At 49.6% G+C, this 20,815-nt stretch overlaps 1 protein-coding gene across 1 annotated transcript in view; it reads left to right on the forward strand.

Moving 5' to 3' along the window:
- Positions 1-20,815, forward strand: part of ATAD5 (ATPase family AAA domain containing 5) — an 81,609-nt gene that overhangs the window by 49,771 nt on the left and 11,023 nt on the right. Inside the window, exons 6-13 of the mRNA XM_075351530.1 lie at positions 4,871-4,922; positions 5,345-5,523; positions 6,031-6,188; positions 6,301-6,433; positions 6,526-6,801; positions 6,879-6,975; positions 7,162-7,235; positions 7,433-7,572. Of these exons, the coding sequence (XP_075207645.1) occupies positions 4,871-4,922; positions 5,345-5,523; positions 6,031-6,188; positions 6,301-6,433; positions 6,526-6,801; positions 6,879-6,975; positions 7,162-7,235; positions 7,433-7,572 (1,109 nt within the window). The remainder of the gene's footprint in view (positions 1-4,870; positions 4,923-5,344; positions 5,524-6,030; positions 6,189-6,300; positions 6,434-6,525; positions 6,802-6,878; positions 6,976-7,161; positions 7,236-7,432; positions 7,573-20,815) is intronic.

The following is a 20,815-nucleotide window of genomic DNA, read 5'->3' on the forward strand; positions in this document are numbered from 1 at the left end:
CAGATGGCATTCATCCACGAATATTGAGGGAATTGAGCTCCGTAATCGACAGACCGCTGTATCTCATTTTTTTAGACTCACTTGTAACAGGGTTGGTGCCTCAGGATTGGAGGATTGCTGATGTGGTACCGATATTTAAGAAAGGTAAGAGGGTAGATCCAGGCAACTACCGTCCAGTAAGCCTGACATCAGTAGTATGCAAAGTTTTTGAGGGCATTTTAAGGGATGACATGCAAAAATATATTGCAGAAAATAATATGATAACTGACAAACAGCATGGATTCATGAAAGATAAGTCGTGTCTGACCAACCTGTTGGGGTTCTATGAGGAGGTAAGTGCAAACCTGGATATTGGTAATGCAGCTGATGTGATTTATTTGGACTTTGCAAAGGCATTTGATACTGTACCACATAATAGCCTTATACTAAAGCTCCAGAAGCAAGGACTAGGGGACACAATATGCAACTGGGTAAGGAATTGGCTAAAAGATAGGAAACAAAGAGTAGTCATAAATGGTACATTCTATAAATGGGCTATAGTCAGCAGTGGGGGCCGCAGGGATCTGTGCTTGGACCGATTCTTTTTACTCTCTTTATTAATGACCTTGTGGATGGGATTGATAGTACAGTGTCAGTCTTTGCCGATGACACCAAACTATGTAGGATATTAAAAACTGACCTGGATAGTACAATATTACAAAAAGATCTGGATAAGATGTCAGAATGGGCAGATACTTGGCAAATGAGATTTAATGTTGATAAATGTAAAGTAATGCACCTAGGACGGAGTAATCCTATAGCTGCGTATACATTAAATGGAAGTAAACTCGGGACTACAGAACAGGAGAAGGACTTGGGTATTCTCATTACAAATAAGCTGAGCAGCAGCATCAATGTCAGGCAGCAGCTGCTAAAGCAAACAAGATTTTAGGGTGTATAAAAAGAGAGATTAGATCACGAGATCCCAACGTATTGTTACCCCTCTATAAATCACTTGTAAGGCCACATCTGGAATACGGGATCCAGTTTTGGACTCCACATTTTAAAAAGGACATTTAGAAGTTAGAGTCAGTTCAAAGGCGGGCAGCTAGACTATTACAAGGAATGGAGGCCGCCCGTATGATGACAGGTTGAAAAAGTTAGATATGTTTAGCTTAGAAAAAAGACGTCTCAGAGGAGATCTCATTTATATGTATAAATACATGTGTGGTCAATATAAAGGACGGCACATGACTTATTCCTTCCAAAGACAGTACTAAGGACCAGGGGCAGTCACTGCGGGGGAAGAAAAGCGATTCCGACACCTAAATAGGAAAGGGTTCTTTACAGTTAGAGCGGTCAGACTGTGGAATGCCCTACCACAAGAGGTAGTAATGGCAGATACTATAACAGCTTTTAAAATGGGCTGGATGATTTCCTCACTACACACAACATTGTTGGTTATAAATGACTTAGTGACTAAATGTAGAACTGGTGGAGGAAGGGGAACTAGATGGACGTACGTCTTTTTTCAACCTAAGTAACTATGTAACTGTATGAGGGCGTCGTGGAGTGGGAATCAGGGAAATTGAGGCGCCTGAGTTGGAGGTTCAGCTTACCGACTTCACAGCCCTGATGCAGACTGTATGGCAAGGCTTCTGCCTCCTCTATTCTCATCCATCCACCTTGAGTACCTTGAGCAACCGCAATTCTTCTGGGAAAATGTTCTGTTGACAGATGAAACAAAAACAGATCTTTCTTGCAATGAAAGCAACAGTTTGTTTCCAGACGGCATGATGAAGCTTCGAAGGAATAGAACACCCTAGCAATAGTTAAGCATGCCACTCGTAGTCTCATAAGAACCTCATAAGCACTACCATGATGCTTTCAATGTCATAAAAACTTCTTTATTGATGCACCATATTAAAAACAAAAAAGTGACAACAAAGTTATAGCTTGGCAAAAAATAGAGCAGTGGAAATCACAAATGCGTCTCCCCTACACAAAGGGGGAAAGGTGAGTACGGGCACATCAAACCCATCTGAAGGTCAATTATACCACAATTAGCAGGATATATGCGATCATCCCATCATAATTACAGTTTAATGCTGTTTACAACAAGTCCAGGCTAAAAGTGTTTCAAAAGGATGTATTGTTTAATTTATAATTATTTTTATCTGCGCACCTGGACAAGCCACATGTACTGGTCGCGGGAGGAATCCAAATCAGCAACTTTCTTTCGGGAGCTGCTCTGCTTCTATCACTGGATGTGGAGAAGGATGATTGATCTCCATGTGGTGGGGAAGGTCGGGAGCTGCTCTGCTCCGATCACTGGATGTGGAGAAGGATGATTGGTCTCCTCCATGTGGTGGGGAAGGTTGGGAGCTGCTCTGCTCCTATCACTGGATGTGGAGAAGGATGATTGATCTCCATGTGGTGGGGAAGGTCGGGAGCTGCTCTGCTCCGATCACTGGATGTGGAGAAGGATGATTGATCTCATCCATGTGGTGGGGAAGGTCGGGAGCTGCTCTGCTCCTATCACTGGATGTGGAGAAGGATGATTGGTCTCCTCCATGTGGTGGGGAAGGTCGGGAGCTGCTCTGCTCAGATCACTGGATGTGGAGAAGGATGATTGGTCTCCTCCATGTGGTGGGGAAGGTCGGGAGCTGCTCTGCTCCTATCACTGGATGTGGAGAAGGATGATTGGTCTCCTCCATGTGGTGGGGAAGGTCGGGAGCTGCTCTGCTCCTATCACTGGATGTGGAGAAGGATGATTGATCTCATCCATGTGGTGGGGAAGGTCGGGAGCTGCTCTACTCCTATCACTGGATGTGGAGAAGGATGATTGATCTCCTCCATGTGGTGGGGAAGGTCGGGAGCTGCTCTACTCCTATCACTGGATGTGGAGAAGGATGATTGGTCTCCTCCATGTGGTGGGGAAGGTCGGGAGCTGCTCTGCTTCTATCACTGGATGTGGAGAAGGATGATTGGTCTCATTCATGTGGTGGGGAAGGTCGGGAGCTGCTCTACTCCTATCACTGGATGTGGAGAAGGATGATTGGTCTCCTCCATGTGGTGGGGAAGGTTGGGAGCTGCTCTGCTCCGATCACTGGATGTGGAGAAGGATGATTGACCTTCCCCAACCACATGGATGAGACCAATCTTTTATTTTCTAAATAAAAATCTATGGTTTAAAAAGTGTCACAGGATCTGTAAATATATACACAGCTTTTCTGAAAGGCCACAACACCATTAAGCAAGAGGCCCACTAACCAAACACCACGAAGACCAAGGAGGTCTCCAAACACCGTAGCCCTGTGGAGGTCTCCAAGAATTCAGATATAAAGTGGTGAGAAGTACAAGTCAGGGTTGGGTTCTAAAAGAATAAATATCCCATTCTCTGATGATCCCCCCCAGAGCACCATCAAATCCTTATCAATGGAATGGAACATGATACCACAACAAACCTGCCATGAAAGGGCCACCCACCAAAATGATAAGCCTGGGCAAGGAGAGCATTAAGCAGATGCAGTAGAGACCGATGGTAACCCTAAAGGAGCTGAAGAGTTCCCAAACAGGGACTGGAGAATCTGTCCGTACGACCGGAATAAGCCGTACTCTCCATAGAGCTGGCCTTAATGGAAGAGTGGTCAGAAAAAGTCTTTACAGCCAAATATTGGAAGGCTTTTCTTGATTTTTCCAAAAGACCTGAGACTCCCCAAATGTATGGAGGAAGGTTCTGTGGTCAGAAGACCAAACTAACTTTTTGGCCACTATGGTAAATGCTATGTCTGGCACCAAACCAGCACAACTCATCCCCACAATAAAGCATAGTGGAGGCAGCATCATGCTGGCAGTGTTTTTTGGCAGCAGTAACAGGGAAAATGGTCTGAGTCGAGGGGAAGATAGATGGTGGGAAATACAGCCATATTCTTGGGCAAAACCTGTTTGTCAGTGATGTGAGGCTGGGACGTAGGTTTCACCTTTCAACAAGACAATGACCCAAAGCTACTGCTAAAGCAACACTGGGGGGGTGTAATGGGAGACATGTAAATGTATTGGAGCAGCCGTGTCACAGCCCAGACAATCATCCAATGGAGAATCTGTGGTCATACGTGAAGATTGATGGTTACCGGAGGAATGGAGAATCTGTGGTCAGAGGTGAAGATCTCTGCTCACTAGAAGAATGTAGAATCTGTGGTCAGAAGTGAAGATCGATGGTCACCGGAGGAATGGAGAATCTGTGGTCAGAGGTGAAGATCGACGGTCACCGGAGGAATGGAGAATCTGGTCAGAGGTGAAGATTGATGGTCACCAGAGGAATGAAGAATCTGTGGTCAGATGTGAAAATTGATGGTCACCAGAGGAATGGAGAATCTGGTCAGAGGTGAAGATCGATGGTCACCGGAGGAATGGAGAATCTGTGGTCATACGTGAAGATTGATCACCAGAGGAAACCTCTAACTGGAAGGAACCCAAGCAGATTCACCTTGAGGAATGGACACAAATCCCAGAGACAAGACGTGGAAATATCAGAGACTTATCCAAAGCGACTGGAAGCTGTAATTACCACAAAAGGAGGTTTCACAGAGTACTGAGTTTAGGGGGTGAATACTTATGCAAACTTAAGTTTTGACCTATTTTGTTGTTTACTTCACAATAACATTAAAAACAATTCCTCACACTTGTCGGCACTTCTGTGCATGAACTAATGCAAACCCTCCTAAACCCCCTCCCCCCGAAAACCCTTAAAATTTGCAGGCTGTGAGGTAGCAAATCATGGAAAATGCAAAGGGGTGAATACTTTTGCAAGGCACTGTATGTGTAGCTGTAAGGTGGCACTCTGGTGCGAGTGCTGAGTTTACTAATATCTGTCTGTGATTTATGTAAGGTCAAAAGAGAGAAGCGAAGAAGAAAGGTGGAGCCGCGACTGCGGAGGACGGGTATGTACTACTTTGGCACTGGCAGTGACAGTGCTGTGCACCCGTTACAGCAATGCTGATCAAGAGCAGGGAAATCCTTCCTGGGGGGGGGCTTCATCCACTCCCTCCTCCTGCCTGGGGGGCTTCATCCACTCCCTCCTTCTGCCTGGGCGGCTTCATCCACTCCCTCCTGCCTGGGGCTTCCACCCCTCCTGCCCTGGGTTCCCCTGCCTCCTGAGTGTGCTGCCACCTCTCATGTGGCGGTTGTGGGCTGCTCCCTTGGTGGAGGGCTCCGGCAGCCATGGACACACAGCAGCTGTGCTGCCGCTTCCTGCAGGTTGTCAGAGGATTGATACTGCACCGTTCTCCTGTACTCCCTGAGGTGGACGGTGGTCTCCCAGTACACCCACCTATAACCCCAGACTCCACCTTTTATGTTTCAGATCTGAAATGTCTGAAAACTCTCGGGATGATGAACAGTTCAGAGCCAGAAGAGAGTTCCTGAAGAGCGGCCTCCCGGAGGCCCTGAGGAGACAGATCGCCAAGACAACCGCCACCATGGAGGCCTACGCTGCGTCCAGCTCCTCCTTCCAGACTGTCGCCCACGTGCAGCAGAGGGACGGTGAGTCTGTGTGCAGCGCCCTCACTGGTCAGCAGAGAAGCTGTATACAGGGGTAGATGTGGGGGTCCGGGGGTCTGTGGGCAGCGCCCTCACTGGCCAGCAGAGGAGCCGTGTACAGAGGTAGATGTGGGGGTCCAGGGGTCTGCAGCACCCTCACTGGTAAGCAGAGGAGCCGTGTACAGGGGTAGATGTGGGAGTCCAGGGGTCTGTGTTCAGCGCCCTCACTGGTCAGCAGAGGAGCTGTATACAGGGGTAGATGTGGGGGTCCGGGGGTCTGTGTGCAGCACCCTCACTGGCCAGCAGAGGAGCCGTGTACAAGGGTAGATGTGGGGGTCCAGGGGTCTGTGTGCAGCGCCCTCACCGGCCAGCAGAGGAGCCGTGTACAGGGGTAGATGTGGGGGTCCAGGGGTCTGTGTGCAGCGCCCTCACTGGTCAGCAGAGGAGCCGTGTACAGGGGTATATGTGGGGGTTCGGGGAGCTGTGTCTCACTCTCCATCTTCTCTGCAGGTAGCAGCATGTGGAGTTTGTCCTCTCCGAGTTGCCGGTTGCTGACTGACCTCTCTTCTCCGGGCGGCCGGGTCTCGGATGTGTCACAGTTCTCACTTTCTCTTGGGAATATTACCGGTATAAACACCAAATCTGCGGTGGAGACACGTCCGGCGCCGGTGAGTAAAAGACTATAACCCTGCCCGGGGTACAATAGGTACACGGGTGCACTGCCCCGGGATACACAGGTGGTGTGAGCAGGGTATTATTCCTCACCATGTCTGTCTCCAGGTCCACACACAATCACTGTTCTCCGATGTCACCCGGGAGCGTCTGCTCGCAGAGATCCGATCCTGCAATCCGCACTTCCCAGTGAGGACGTTCTATAAGCAATTTCTGAAAAAACAAAGTGATTCCCAGTCAGGTGAGTGCCCACGTGGCTCCAGTGACCATAGATTACTGGTGACCGTAGCTCCGCCCACAATCTCCGGTGACCACTGAATTGATCATTTACAGAATCGCTGACGGAGAAGTGTGTAAAACCCGCAGAGGAGACGGCACTGCAGGAGGTCGGCATCGGATCGAAGCGGAAACGTAAAGATTCTCCCTGCACAAAGTCTAAGAGGAGGAAACCTGCAGAGAGCAGAGGAGAGGCAGCGTCACCGTGTGACAGCGCAGCTAGCGCTCACCCATCATCTGCCTCTAGGGTGCCCAGATCAACTCGCGGGAAGAACAGCAGTGACCCCGACGTGATCGTGGTAGAGGAGCAGAGCATGCCGTGTCTGGCGGAGGGTGGGTGCTGCTGTGTGTCCCTGGGTCGTGTGTGCTGCGGGGAGCGGCTGATCCCTACCCTGCTCTTATGCCCACAGATTCCAGTGTGGAGGACGTCCTGTGGACCGAGAAGTACCAGCCGCACAGCTCCACAGAAGTGATAGGAAACTCGGCTGCCGTCCGGCGGTTACACAGGTGGGTGTCATTCCCGGGGGGCTGGCAGCACTCTGACCCTCATCGTTGGGTGTCCTCCCCGGGGGTCGGCACCGCTCTGAGCCTCACATGTGCGTATCGTCCCCTGGAGCCGGCACCCCACTGCTCCGAGCCTCACAGGTGGATGCCAGCACTGCCCTGAGCCTCACGCCTCTTGTCTATTGCCAGCTGGCTGAGGGAATGGAAGGTGCGAGCGGAAAAGGAGGAGAAAAGGAGTCAGAAGATGGAAGCCGAGAAGGATGGTGAGGACCAGTGCAGTCTGACCTGCCTCTTCTCTGACCACTGTCCCTGTCCCCCCACCTATTTTCTGGCATCCTGCCCTGTGTGTCCATCCCCCCCCCCCACCCCGGTCTGCCCCCTCCATTTTTTTTTTTTGGCGCTGTTCTCTGGCGCCCCCCGGTCATACTGTGCAAACAGTAAACTCATTTTTGCTGTTTAGATTCCTGGAGCGCTGGTGATTTCCATGACAGCGAGGACAGTGATGAGGATTCCCTGTGTAACACTCTGCTCATCACCGGACCTCCGGGAGTGGGGAAGACGGCCGCTGTGTACGCCTGTGCCCAGGAGCTTGGCTTTAAGGTGTGTGTACTCTGCTGGATGCTGCGTGTTTCGCTCTGCGTTCTCTGCTGTGGGCTGCGTGTTCTGCCTGGCCTCGTGCTTTTCTCCATGCCACGTGTTCTGCTGGGAGTTGTGTGCTTTGGTGCCGCGTGCTTTGCTCTGTGCCGCGTGCTTTGCTCTGTGCCGCGTGCTTTGCTCTGTGCCGCGTGCTTTGCTCTGTGCCGCGTGCTTTGCTCTGTGCCGCTGTCGAGGGAGAAATTTAGGTAAGACTGCTAATGGAGTTTTTGTTCAGGGCATCAGAGGTACGGGGCCAAATTAGCTATCTGTACAGATATTAATGAATCAGACAATGATCACAACGAGACGTGTTCACTCTTTGAACCAGTATAGGCGACTGACCCGTGTAATGAATAGATCAGATATTAGTATTACATTTCAACTTTCAGACATGTACAAAAGTATCAAAATCTGTCTTTCTTCAGCGCTCTATTGGGAGACCCAGACGATTGGGGTATAGCTACTGCCCTCTGGAGGCCACACAAAGCACTACATCAAAAGTGCAAGGCCCCTCCCCCTCTGGCTATACCCCCCCGTGGTATCACGGGTTCTCCAGTTTTAGCTTTGTGTGCGAAGGAGGTCAGACATTCCATGCATAGCTCCACAGATTTTAGTCAGCAGTAGCTGCTGACTATGTCGGATGGAAGAAAAGAGGACACATATAGTGTCCCCAGCATGCTCCCTTCTCACCCCTGGATGGTGCTTGTAAGGTTGAGGTACCTATTGCTGGTACAGGGGCTGGAGCCCCACATGCTGTTTTCCTTCCACATCCCCTTGTAGGGCTCTGTGGAAGTGGGATCCTGCCGGCCTCTCAGCTCTGATGCCGGGCTCCATCCACAGACCCATTGGAACCTGATGGATTCGGAGCAGGAGTACGATCAGGGACAGGGCCCTGCATCTTACAGGTACTCTGTGTCCCCGGCAGGCACAGACACACTCCGGGCTGGCTGGGTGTTATAGTGCGCCGGGGACCGCAACGTGGAGTTGGTGTCCCTACAGATTACTGGGGGATTGTTTGTGTTTGGGAACGCAGCGCCGACCCCCTCTGGACCGGGCGGCGCTGCTGTGACTTGTGGTGCGCCGGGGATCCGCCGTCCGCGCTTTTACGGCGGCGGCGGTTATAACTTTAGTCCCAGGCTTTTTGGGCCTAGGACGCCGGCAGCTCCGTTTCGTTCCCGCCCCCACCCTGTCATTCAGGGTAGGGGAGAGACGCTGTTCGCAAGCAGCGACGAGGGCTGGAGCCTGATTTACATGCTCCAGCCCTCTCACTTGGCACAGAGGGAAGCAGGCTTCCCGCTCCTGGCCAGGAACGCCCAGGGCCCGCCCCCCTTCCTCTCTCGAGACGCCGGCAGCCATTACATGCATGCCTGGCTGGAGGAAGGACGCAAGGCTCTGGGAGACCTGGACTAGGGGCTATCTGGCGACCACACACCCGCTTTTTAAGCGGGCGGTAAGCGATTTTCTGTGCTGGTCCCTCTAGTGCCTCACTGTGTATCAGTGTACTGGATACAGTTATATAGATATTGTATTTCTTGCACTGTGAGGTGCGCTTCTGGCTGCATATCCCAGATCGCTCTGTGGAAGCAGCAACATGTCATCCTCAAAACGCAAGGCGGCCAAGGCAAAAAGGGCTGTGTATACTGCGTGTGCTGCATGTGGGGCTAATCTACCAGCAGGCTCTGATGACCCCCATTGTGTGCAATGCTCCGACCCGGTGCTGCTTCGCCAGCCGGAGTCAGGAGAGGTAGTGACCCAGGCTGAGACGCTTGTAAGTTCTGCCCCGGTGACAGGGACGGACTTTGCAGTTTTTGCAGATAATATGTCTGTATCTATGGCAAAAATCCTTGAGACCTTGCAATCTATGCATGGGGCTCAGTCTCTGGGCACGGCGAGGCCTCTGTCCTCAGGTCCCCCTTACTTGGAATGTATCCAGCCCACAGGGGGGTCCCCGGCTTCACAGGCCGAGGATTATGACTCAGATGATGGCCCCAGCCACCCTAAGCGAGCTCGCTGGGAAAGACCCTCGACGTCTTCACACTGCTCAGGGTCTCAGCGCAATCAGTCTCCCTGTGATGTGTCTGATGAGAGTGATCAGGAATCCACTCCTGGAACCCCTCTCAACCTGGATACCCCGGATGGGGATGCCATGGTAGACGACCTTATCTCAGCCATCAATAGGCTGTTGGATATTTCTCCCCCAGCCCCTTCAGCAGAAGAGGCGGCTGCGGAGCAGGAGAAGTTTCGTTTCCTTTATCCCAAGCGTAAATTGAGTGCTTTGTTAGATCACTCTGACTTCAGAGAATCAATCCAGAAGCACGACGCTCACCCAGAAAGGCGTTTCTCTAAACGATCTAAAGATACGCGTTTCCCTTTCCCCCCTGAGGTGGTCAAGCGCTGGACACAGTGTCCAAAGGTAGACCCCCCGATTTCCAAACTTGCAGCTAGATCCATAGTTGCAGTGGAGGATGGCGCTTCACTTAAAGATGCCAATGACAGACAGATGGACCTTTGGTTAAAATCTGTCTATGAAGCTATAGGCGCGTCGTTTGCTCCGGCATTCGCAGCCGTATGGGCACTCCAGGCTATTTCAGCTGGCTTAGCAAAAGTGGATGCTATCATGCATCCAGCAGTGCCGCAAGTGGCGCACCTTACCACGCAGATGTCGGCGTTTGCGTCTTACGCTATCAATGCGGTCCTAGAATCTACCAGTCGCACCTCAATGGCGTCCGCCAATTCGGTAGTTTTGCGCAGAGCCTTGTGGTTAAAGGACTGGAAAGCAGATGCTGGTTCCAAAAAATGTTTAACCAGTTTGCCTTTGTCTAGAGAGAGACTGTTTGGCGAGCCATTGGCTGACATCATTAAGCAGTCCAAGGGTAAAGACTCCTCTTTACCACAACCCAGAACACCCAAACCTCAGCAGAAAAAGTGGCAGCAGAGGTTTCAGTCCTTTCGAGGTTCGGGCAAGACACCATTTACCTCGTCCAAAGGGACTCAGAGGACGCAAAGAAACTCAGATTCGTGGCGGACTCACACACGCCCCAAGAAAGCAAATGGAGGTACCGCTTCCAAAGCGGCTACCTCATGACTTCCAGCCCCCCCCCTCCGCATCGCCGGTCGGGGGCAGGCTCTCCCGCTTTTCCGGCATTTGGATGTCACAGGTCAAAGACCGGTGGGTGACGGACATTTTGTCTCGCGGGTACAGAATCGAGTTCAATTCTCGTCCTCCAGCTCGGTTCTTCAGAACCTCCCCACATCCAGACCGAGCAGATGCTCTGCTGCAGGCGGTGGATTCCCTAAAAGCGGAAGGAGTGGTTATCCCAGTCCCTCCTCAGGAACAAGGGCAAGGGTTTTACTCCAATCTCTTTGTGGTTCCAAAAAAGGACGGCTCGTTCCGTCCTGTTCTGGACCTAAAACGGCTCAACAAACATGTGCACGCCAGGAGGTTCCGGATGGAAACCCTCCGCTCTGTCATTGCCTCAATGTCCAGAGGAGACTTCCTTGCCTCAATAGACATCAAAGATGCTTATCTCCACGTGCCAATTGCTACAGAACATCAACGTTTTCTACGTTTTGTGATAGGAGACGACCATTTTCAGTTCGTAGCTCTTCCATTTGGTCTGGCGACAGCCCCACGGGTCTTCACCAAGGTCATGGCGGCGGTGGTAGCAGTCTTGCACTCTCAGGGACACTCGGTGATTCCTTACCTAGACGACTTATTGGTCAAAGCTCCCTCTCGGGAGGCATGCCAACTCAGCCTGAATGCTACGCTGGAGACTCTACAGTCTTTCGGATGGATCATCAACTTTCCAAAGTCGATCCTATCACCGACTCAGTCACTAACGTATCTTGGCATGGAGTTTCATACTCTAGCAGCGATAGTGAAGCTTCCGCTGGACAAGCAGCGGTCACTACAGACAGGGGTGCAATCTCTCCTGCAGGGCCAGTTGCATCCCTTGCGGCGCCTCATGCATTTCCTAGGGAAGATGGTGGCAGCCATGGAAGCAGTTCCCTTTGCGCAGTTTCATCTGCGTCCACTTCAATGGGACATTCTCCGCCAATGGGACGGGAAGTCAACGTCCCTGGACAGGAAAGTCTCGCTTTCCCAGACGGCCAAAGACTCTCTACAATGGTGGCTCCTTCCCACATCATTGTCTCAGGGAAGATCCTTCCTGCCCCCATCCTGGGCAGTAGTCACGACAGATGCGAGTCTGTCAGGGTGGGGAGCAGTATTTCTCCACCACAGGGCTCAGGGGACGTGGACTCCGCAGGAGTCCACCCTTCAGATCAATGTTCTGGAGATCAGAGCAGTGTATCTTGCTCTACTGGCCTTCCAACAGTGGCTGGAAGGAAAGCAGATCCGAATCCAATCGGACAACTCCACAGCGGTGGCATACATCAACCACCAAGGAGGGACGCGCAGTCGGCAAGCCTTCCAAGAAGTCCGGCGCATTCTAATGTGGGTGGAGGACAGAGCATCCACCATATCCGCGGTTCACATCCCAGGCGTAGAAAACTGGGAAGCAGACTTCCTCAGTCGCCAGGGCATGGACGCAGGGGAATGGTCCCTTCACCCGGACGTGTTTCAGGAAATCTGTCGCCGCTGGGGAGTGCCGGACGTCGACCTAATGGCATCCCGGCACAACAACAAGGTCCCGGCATTCATGGCGAGGTCGCGCGATCAAAGAGCTCTGGCGGCAGACGCCTTGGTTCAAGATTGGTCGCAGTTTCAGCTCCCATACGTGTTTCCGCCTCTGGCGCTCTTGCCCAGAGTGCTACGCAAGATCAGATCCGAGTGCAGCCGCGTCATACTCGTCGCTCCAGACTGGCCGAGGAGGTCGTGGTATCCGGATCTGTGGCATCTCACGATCGGTCGACCGTGGTCACTGCCAGACCGACCAGACTTACTGTCCCAAGGGCCGTTTTTCCATCAGAATTCTGCGGCCCTGAACCTGACTGTGTGGCCATTGAGTCCTGGATCCTAGCATCTGCTGGATTATCTCAGGGAGTCATTGCCACAATGAGACAAGCTAGAAAGTCGAATTCGGCTAAGATCTACCACAGAACGTGGAAGATTTTCTTGTCCTGGTGCTCTGCTCAGGGAGTGTCTCCCTGGCCATTTGCATTGCCCAAGTTTCTTTCCTTCCTGCAATCGGGGTTAGAAAAGGGCTTGTCGCTCAGCTCCCTTAAAGGGCAAGTTTCGGCACTATCCGTGTTTTTTCAGAAGCGTCTAGCACGTCTTCCTAAGGTGCGCACGTTCCTGCAGGGGGTCTGTCATATTGTGCCCCCGTACAAGCGACCGTTAGATCCATGGGATCTGAACAGGGTACTAGTTGCTCTCCAGAAGCCGCCCTTCGAGCCTCTGAAGGAAGTTTCCTTTTCTCGGCTGTCGCAGAAAGTGGCGTTTCTTGTTGCAATCACATCGCTGCGGCGAGTGTCTGAGCTGGCAGCTCTGTCATCTAAGGCTCCCTTCCTGGTGTTCCACCAGGACAAGGTTGTGCTGCGCCCCATTCCGGAGTTTCTCCCTAAGGTCGTATCCTCTTTTCATCTTAATCAGGATATTTCCTTGCCTTCTTTTTGCCCTCATCCGGTTCACCGGTATGAAAAGGCCTTACGTTTGCTAGATTTGGTGAGAGCACTCAGAATCTACATTTCCCGCACGGCGCCCATACGCCGTGCCGATGCACTTTTCGTCCTTGTCGCTGGTCCGCGCAAGGGGTTGCAGGCTTCTAAAGCCACCCTGGCTCGATGGATCAAAGAACCAATTCTAGAGGCCTACCGTTCTGCGGGGCTTCCGGTTCCTTCAGGGCTAAAAGCCCACTCCACCAGAGCCGTGGGTGCGTCCTGGGCATTACGTCACCAGGCTTCGGCTCAACAGGTGTGCCAGGCAGCTACCTGGTCCAGTCTGCACACTTTCACCAAGCATTATCAGGTGCATACCTATGCTTCGGCGGATGCCAGCTTAGGTAGAAGAGTCCTGCAGGCGGCAGTGACACCCCCATAGGGGAGGGCTGTTTTGCAGCTCTAACATGAGGTATTTATTTACCCACCCAGGGACAGCTTTTGGACGTCCCAATCGTCTGGGTCTCCCAATAGAGCGCTGAAGAAGAAGGGAATTTTGTTACTTACCGTAAATTCCTTTTCTTCTAGCTCTTATTGGGAGACCCAGCACCCGCCCTGTTGTCCTTCGGGATGTTTTTTTGTTGTTTGCGGGTACACATGTTGTTCATGTTGAACGGTTTTTCAGTTCTCCGATGTTATTCGGAGTTAATTTGTTTAAACCAGTTATTGGCTTCCTCCTTCTTGCTTTGGCACTAAAACTGGAGAACCCGTGATACCACGGGGGGGTATAGCCAGAGGGGGAGGGGCCTTGCACTTTTGATGTAGTGCTTTGTGTGGCCTCCAGAGGGCAGTAGCTATACCCCAATCGTCTGGGTCTCCCAATAAGAGCTAGAAGAAAAGGAATTTACGGTAAGTAACAAAATTCCCTTCTTTCTCTTACATCGAAGACGTATAGGGAGGTTTAGGGAAATACGTTGGAACATAGAAACACACATTTCATCCCACATAACACATTCCTCCTTTGTGTGAAACCACTGATAAAACTTTTACTTATTATTATGAAAGCCTTCACTGTTCATTGTGCATTCTGGCTTCATTATCTTTGGTTAACCCCCTCTTGAACATACAACTTAGAATCATATTATGACGTCTGTGCGATGGTCATATAAACACACAGATATTTATGCAGCAACATCTATAATTTGATTATTTACATACACAGATAATCTTATTACGTTTGAACAAACAACCTATAGCCCAGCTACCTTCACAGTCCCCCCTTAAGATATCTGTTAATGCTGTCAACCTTAAATTTTTACATTTTCCCCATTTTTAGATATATTTTATTGGGAACTTATTTGTGACCCACCCCTTTTGAAACTTTAAATACATATATATAATGGAAGGCCTATATATATATATATATATATATATATATATATATACATATGGGCCTTCCATTAGATTATTGTCTAATACAACACTACAGACTTTAGCTCCCCCTGTAGGTACCTATTTTATTTATTAAAAATAACTTCATGATTTATAGGAGCTATTAGGATTGGTGTTATTACTTTCATTAGAGCACATTATCCTGACCAAGAAAGATTGAATCTAGATCTTATCTTGAGATCAGCACATAACCAAAAAACATTTGCTACAGATTGTCTGTGGTTCTTTTTTTCGGATATGAAACAAAAAGGAGGATACTTGGTCAGTGCTAGTCCATCCAGGGCCACCTCGTGAACCTTGGTGATCTGCTCTTGATAAAAATCAAAACCTGATGAGGCTTCATGAGAACAGTTTGTGGCGCCGACTTAGAGAAGCCTTCTGAGATAATGCGTGGAGTGGCAGCCGCTTTCTGCTTCAGTTGCTTCAGGATCTTTGGACATCTTCACAATGGGCTCTTCCAAAACTTTTCCCGAGATGAGAGAGTCCACAGCTGGCATTTTGTATTAAGGAAAATCACTGAATATATTCATACATGAGTTAGTAGGAGACAAAAACATTCATAAATTGTTAGGTTACATTAACTAAACTACATTTTTGGGTCTGTGAAATGGCCGAATTAACTACTTCAGATTACTCAATTCGTACCCTCAACAGTCCCCCCTTAGACTCACTTCTGCCGTTTCCAAATACTAAAAGAAGAAGAAAGATCTGTTGGGAAATCCTGCCTGACTGAACGTTGAGGCATGGGTGGAGAGGGGAAAGAGGTTTCTTCACCGGTTTGAGACCCTTAGGCGAGTCCTCACCCTTTATAGTTGTACTTTCCCATGTCTCAAGGTTCTCCAAGTCCTCTCTTCTAACTGTTTTGGCAATAATGGTCTGAGACTGTACTGGTCTTTTTGAAAAGGATAAATATGAGCAGGACGCTCAGTGCAGCTCCGATGGATCGACCCTTCTGCAATGCGAGACATGAATCCATGTTGTCTGCCATTGAACTTTATCGACATTTCTGTGGTGGGGACAAACCGGATCAACTCATCTAATCTTGACTCATGGCTCTTTCTCGCTCGTCCTTTTAGGATCAATCAGTCTCCTGACTGAAAGCCATATACTACTAACTCTGATTTAGGATCTGGAATTAGAGAATACACTTATTTATTTCACTATTTAGTCAATCATATGAAAATTATACGTGCTTTGCGCTAAACAAAAAAACATTTTACATAGAGACCTGTTTATTACTAAAGGGAAACAAAACACACATTTGATTCACAACTTGTTAGTTTTTTGGGGGTTTTTACATACCACTTGCATTATGTGCTTTTCAGCAATGACGTCGTTTTCTGCACTGGAAAGCCTCTGACCAAACCTGGAGAGAAATTTACACAACACGCACAGACTTGCATACAACGTGCTCATGATATACATCTATAATCAGTTTGCAGTCGCTAAGAATGGGTAGAGCAGGTGCAGGGTGTTTCTACGGACTCTTTACAGTTTTTCCTCATTGTTTTAAAAACGTGCTTCACAAGACCGGGTGAGTTTGCCTACCTGGGTACTGAACCCTGGCGTCACCAAAGCGCACACTGATATCCAACTGTCACAGATGTTAGTCCATGTTACTTGGGCCATCATTAAGAAGAGATCTCATGGCAGAGAAAGCTTACCGCCCTTCATCCACAGACCTTCCTCAGTCAGCCGGCTCCCTGCGTCTCGCACTCCATTTCTTGTTGATTCGCTTGTTCCTGTAGGGATTTAAGAACACAAGGAGTGACAGACGTGACCGGTGTCACTGAGGTACGGTCCATATCCATTGGTAAAGGACTCCTCAACTCTAGGCCCCTTCACTGCTTCTTGGTCAGCTGCACCTGTGCGGGGATCTCCATCCGATTCCATCAGCTCAGATCTAGACTTTCTCTTCGGCGTACCTAGCTCATTTGACAACAGGAAAGATCTGTATTCTTCATACACATTTGACTATCTTACCTACCTCTGCTCCACCCATCTAGAGAGGCATTAATACATCACTTCCTCCTGTACCGATAGGAGGGGAGGGAGTGGTTCAGATTTAGATTGCCTCATGTTGTGTAAACTGTAGCATATCCAGTGCAGAATCGACCACCATCTGGTTCCATCTATAAAAACAAAAACTAAAAAAATATGCATTAAATCATTCTTATACAGTGGCGTAGCAAAGGGGGGGCGGTCCGCCCCGAGCAGCACATGTCAGGGGGGTGGCATTTTGGCCACTTGCCTTCAGTTCTGCTGTCCCCGGGCTGAGTTCCGGGGACCGCAGTCCTCGGCAGGAAACTGTGCCTGCCGTCCCTTTAAGGCAGGGGTGGGGAACATCCGGCCCGCGATGACCTTTTCTGCGGCCCCCGGGGCACTGGGGCAGATTCCCGGTGGTTGCGGTGCTCGGGCAGCCGCTCATCTTGTCTATTGCCGGCAGACAGCACTGGGGGTGGGACTTCCTCCCTCTGGCTCCTACATGCTCCCTGTGAAATTGCAGATAGAAGCAGAGTGACGGGGGGAGGGGCCTGTATAGTGCCGTGCGTTCTGCCTCTCACCCTCCAGTTCTGTGCTCGGCTGCTCAGGTCTATCAGGTCTTTCATTGGAGAGAAAAGAGGAGAGAGAATGAAGCCAGCCCTTTAGCTGCTGCATCCATCACTTGTGCTGCACCTGATCTTACAGGGCAACTAAGCAGCAGGTACTTATATCTGTGTGTGTGTGCTGTGTATACGGTGTGTGTGCTGTGTATACGGCGTGTGTGCTGTGTATACGGCGTGTGTGCTGTGTATACGGCGTGTGTGCTGTGTATACGGCGTGTGTGCTGTGTATACGGCGTGTGTGCTGTGTATACGGCGTGTGTGCTGTGTATACGGAGCGCGTGTGCTGTGTATACGGCGCGTGTGCTGTGTATACGGCGCGTGTGCTGTGTATACGGCGCGTGTGCTGTGTATACGGAGCGCTTGTGCTGTGTATACGTCGCGTGTGCTGTGTATACGGCGCGTGTGCTGTGTATACGGCGCGTGTGCTGTGTATACGGAGCGCGTGTGCTGTGTATACGGAGCGCGTGTGCTGTGTATACGGCGTGTGTGCTGTGTATACGGCGTGTGTGCTGTGTATACGGAGCGTGTGCTGTGTATACGGCGTGTGTGTGCTGTGTATATGGTGTGTATGTGTGCTGTGTTTGTTGTGTTTGGCACTTAATAAAGTTTCATATTGTGAGGTTTATTGGTATATCTAATTCCTGGTGTGCATATGTTTACCTGCAGAGCTTTTTTTCTTCTCCTTATGTACTGTGTATACGGCATGTTGAGTGCTGTGTATGGCTTGTGTGTGTGTATCTCCTGTGCATGTGTACTATATATATGGCCGGTGTAAAATATGACGAGTGTGTGAAGGCTGTGTGCAGTATACGGCCAGAGTCAGAGCGGTGTGTGTATGTACAGTGTCTCCTGTGTGATATATATGATTTACCAATCTGCGCTCCAAACAAAGACAATCCTGGAAAACCAGTTGTGAGGAGCAAACATCACAGCGCACCAAAGAGAATCCGCTCCGGCCGCCACAGTAGGGGTATAGCGGAGAGTTAATTGTTTGACCAATTATAGCCGGGTCATTTTCAAGTTAATAATTTGGTGCGGCCCCTGAAGGTTGGTAGAATTTTCCAAATGGCCCCCGGCTGAAAAAAGGTTCCCCACCCCTGCTTTAAGACCACAGCGTCCTCCTGGTTTGAGCTTCATTTATGGGCGGAGCTACCGCACGGCCTGCTCAGTCCCACAGATGAAGGAGGCGCAGTGTCAGCCAGCGACCTCCGGCGCTGTGTGGGCCCCCTCTCCTCCGTGACCGAGCGGTAAGTGCTACCCCCGTCGAGCTGTATACTCCCTCCCAGCCACCCGGTTTATTAGCCCCAGTGAGCTGCATGGGCTTTCCCCAACCCCCAGGAGCCGCGTGTGTGGGTCCTTAGGAGCCACGTGTGCGGGCCCACAAAAGCTGCGTGTGTGTCTATATGTGCAGCAGAGTTGTGTGTGTGTGTGTGTGTGTGTGTGTGTGTGTGTGTGTATGTATGCAGTAGAGCTGTGTGTGTCTGTATGTAGCAGAGTTGTGTGTGTCTGTATGTATGTAGCAGAGTTGTGTGTCTATGCATGCATGTATGCAGCAGCTACAGAGTTGTGTGTCTGTATGTATGTAGCAGCTGCAGAGTTGTGTGTGTCTATGTATGTAGCAGCTGCAGAGATGTGTGTGTCTGTATGTATGCATGTATGCAGCAGCTGCAGAGTTGTGTGTGTCTGTATGTATGCATGTATGCAGCAGCTGCAGAGTTGTGTGTGTGTGTCTGTATGTATGTAGCAGAGTTGTGTGTGTGTATGCATGCATGTATGCAGCAGCTACAGAGTTGTGTGTGTATGTATGTAGCAGAGTTGTGTGTGTCTGTATGCATGCATGTATGCAGCAGCTGCAGAGTTGTGTGTGTCTCTATGTATGTAGCAGAGTTGTGTGTGTCTGTATGCATGTATGCAGCAGCTGCAGAGTTGTGTGTGTCTGTATGCATGCATGTATGCAGCAGCTACAGAGTTGTGTGTGTCTCTATGTATGTAGCAGAGTTGTGTGTGTCTGTATGCATGTATGCAGCAGCTGCAGAGTTGTGTGTGTCTGTATGCATGCATGTATGCAGCAGCTACAGAGTTGTGTGTGTCTCTATGTATGTAGCAGAGTTGTGTATGTCTGTATGCATGTATGCAGCAGCTGCAGAGTTGTGTGTCTGTATGCATGCATGTATGCAGCAGCTGCAGAGTTGTGTGTCTGTCTGTATGCATGCATGTATGCAGCAGCTACAGAGTTGTGTGTGTCTATATGTATGTAGCAGAGTTGTGTGTGTCTGTATGCATGTATGCAGCAGCTGCAGAGTTGTGTGTGTCTGTATGCATGCATGTATGCAGCAGCTACAGAGTTGTGTGTGTCTATGTATGCGGCAGCTGCAGAGTTGTGTGTGTCTGTATGTATGCATGTATGCAGCAGCTACAGAGTTGTGTGTCTGTATATATGTATGCAGCAGCTGCAGAGTTGTGTGTGTCTGTATGTATGCATGTATGCAGCAGCTACAGAGTTGTGTGTCTGTATATATGTATGTAGCAGCTGCGGAGTTGTGTGTGCTTGTATGTATATATATGAATGTATGCAGCGACTGCAGAGTTGTGTGTCTGTATGCATGCTGCAGAGTTGTCTGTCTGTATGCTACAGAGTTGTCTGTCTGTATGTATGCAGTTGTGTGTGTCTGTATGCAGCAGAGTTGTGTGTCTGTATGTATGTATGCAGTTGTGTGTGTCTGTATGCAGCAGAGTTATGTGTCTGTCTGTATGTATGCTGCAGAGTTGTGTGTCTGTATGTATGCAGCAGAGCTGTGTGTGTCTGTATGTATGCAGCAGCTACAGAGTTGTGTCTGTATATATATATGTAGCAGCTGCAGAGTTGTGTGTGCCTGTATGTATATATATGAATGTATGAAGCAACTGCAGAGTTGTGTGTGCCTGTATGTATATATATGAATGTATGAAGCAACTGCAGAGTTGTGTGTCTATATGTATGCTGCAGAGTTGTGTGTGTGTCTGTATGTATGCAGTTGTGTGTGTCTGTATGTAGCAGAGCTGTGTGTGTCTGTATGTATGCAGCAGAGCTGTGTGTGTCTGTATGTATGCAGCAGAGCTGTGTGTGTCTGTATGTATGCAGCAGAGCTGTGTGTGTGTATAATAGGCCTACATGTGTGTAAAAAGGTGAAAGTCTAGGACTAATAGCAGCAGTCTACAATTAGATCTTTGATTGTAGTTCCATGAAAAATAAATATTTTGATGGTTTTCCGGATTTTTGAAAGTTTGTGGATTATCGACGGCCAATGGAGGGGGGCGGAAAATTTGACAACTGCCCCGGGCGGCAAAAGCAGTAGCTACGCCACTGTTCTTATAACAGACATGTTTCATAGTAGCCCAGTAAATGACTGTTGCAAAAGAAAGGCCGGCCTTAAAGCCTATCTAATATGTCTGCTGCGCCTTCTACTACTGGGAAAATATAATAGATATTTCCCCCCCCAACCCCCCCCTTTTTATTTTTCTATTCGCTCTCTATACAGACACATCTGCAGGTTTTTCCCTTTGCTCTCCATACATATATATATACTATACTAATATATATATATATATAT

This window comes from Anomaloglossus baeobatrachus, chromosome 5 (assembly GCF_048569485.1).
Source record: "Anomaloglossus baeobatrachus isolate aAnoBae1 chromosome 5, aAnoBae1.hap1, whole genome shotgun sequence".
Taxonomy (NCBI): Eukaryota; Metazoa; Chordata; class Amphibia; order Anura; family Aromobatidae; genus Anomaloglossus; species Anomaloglossus baeobatrachus.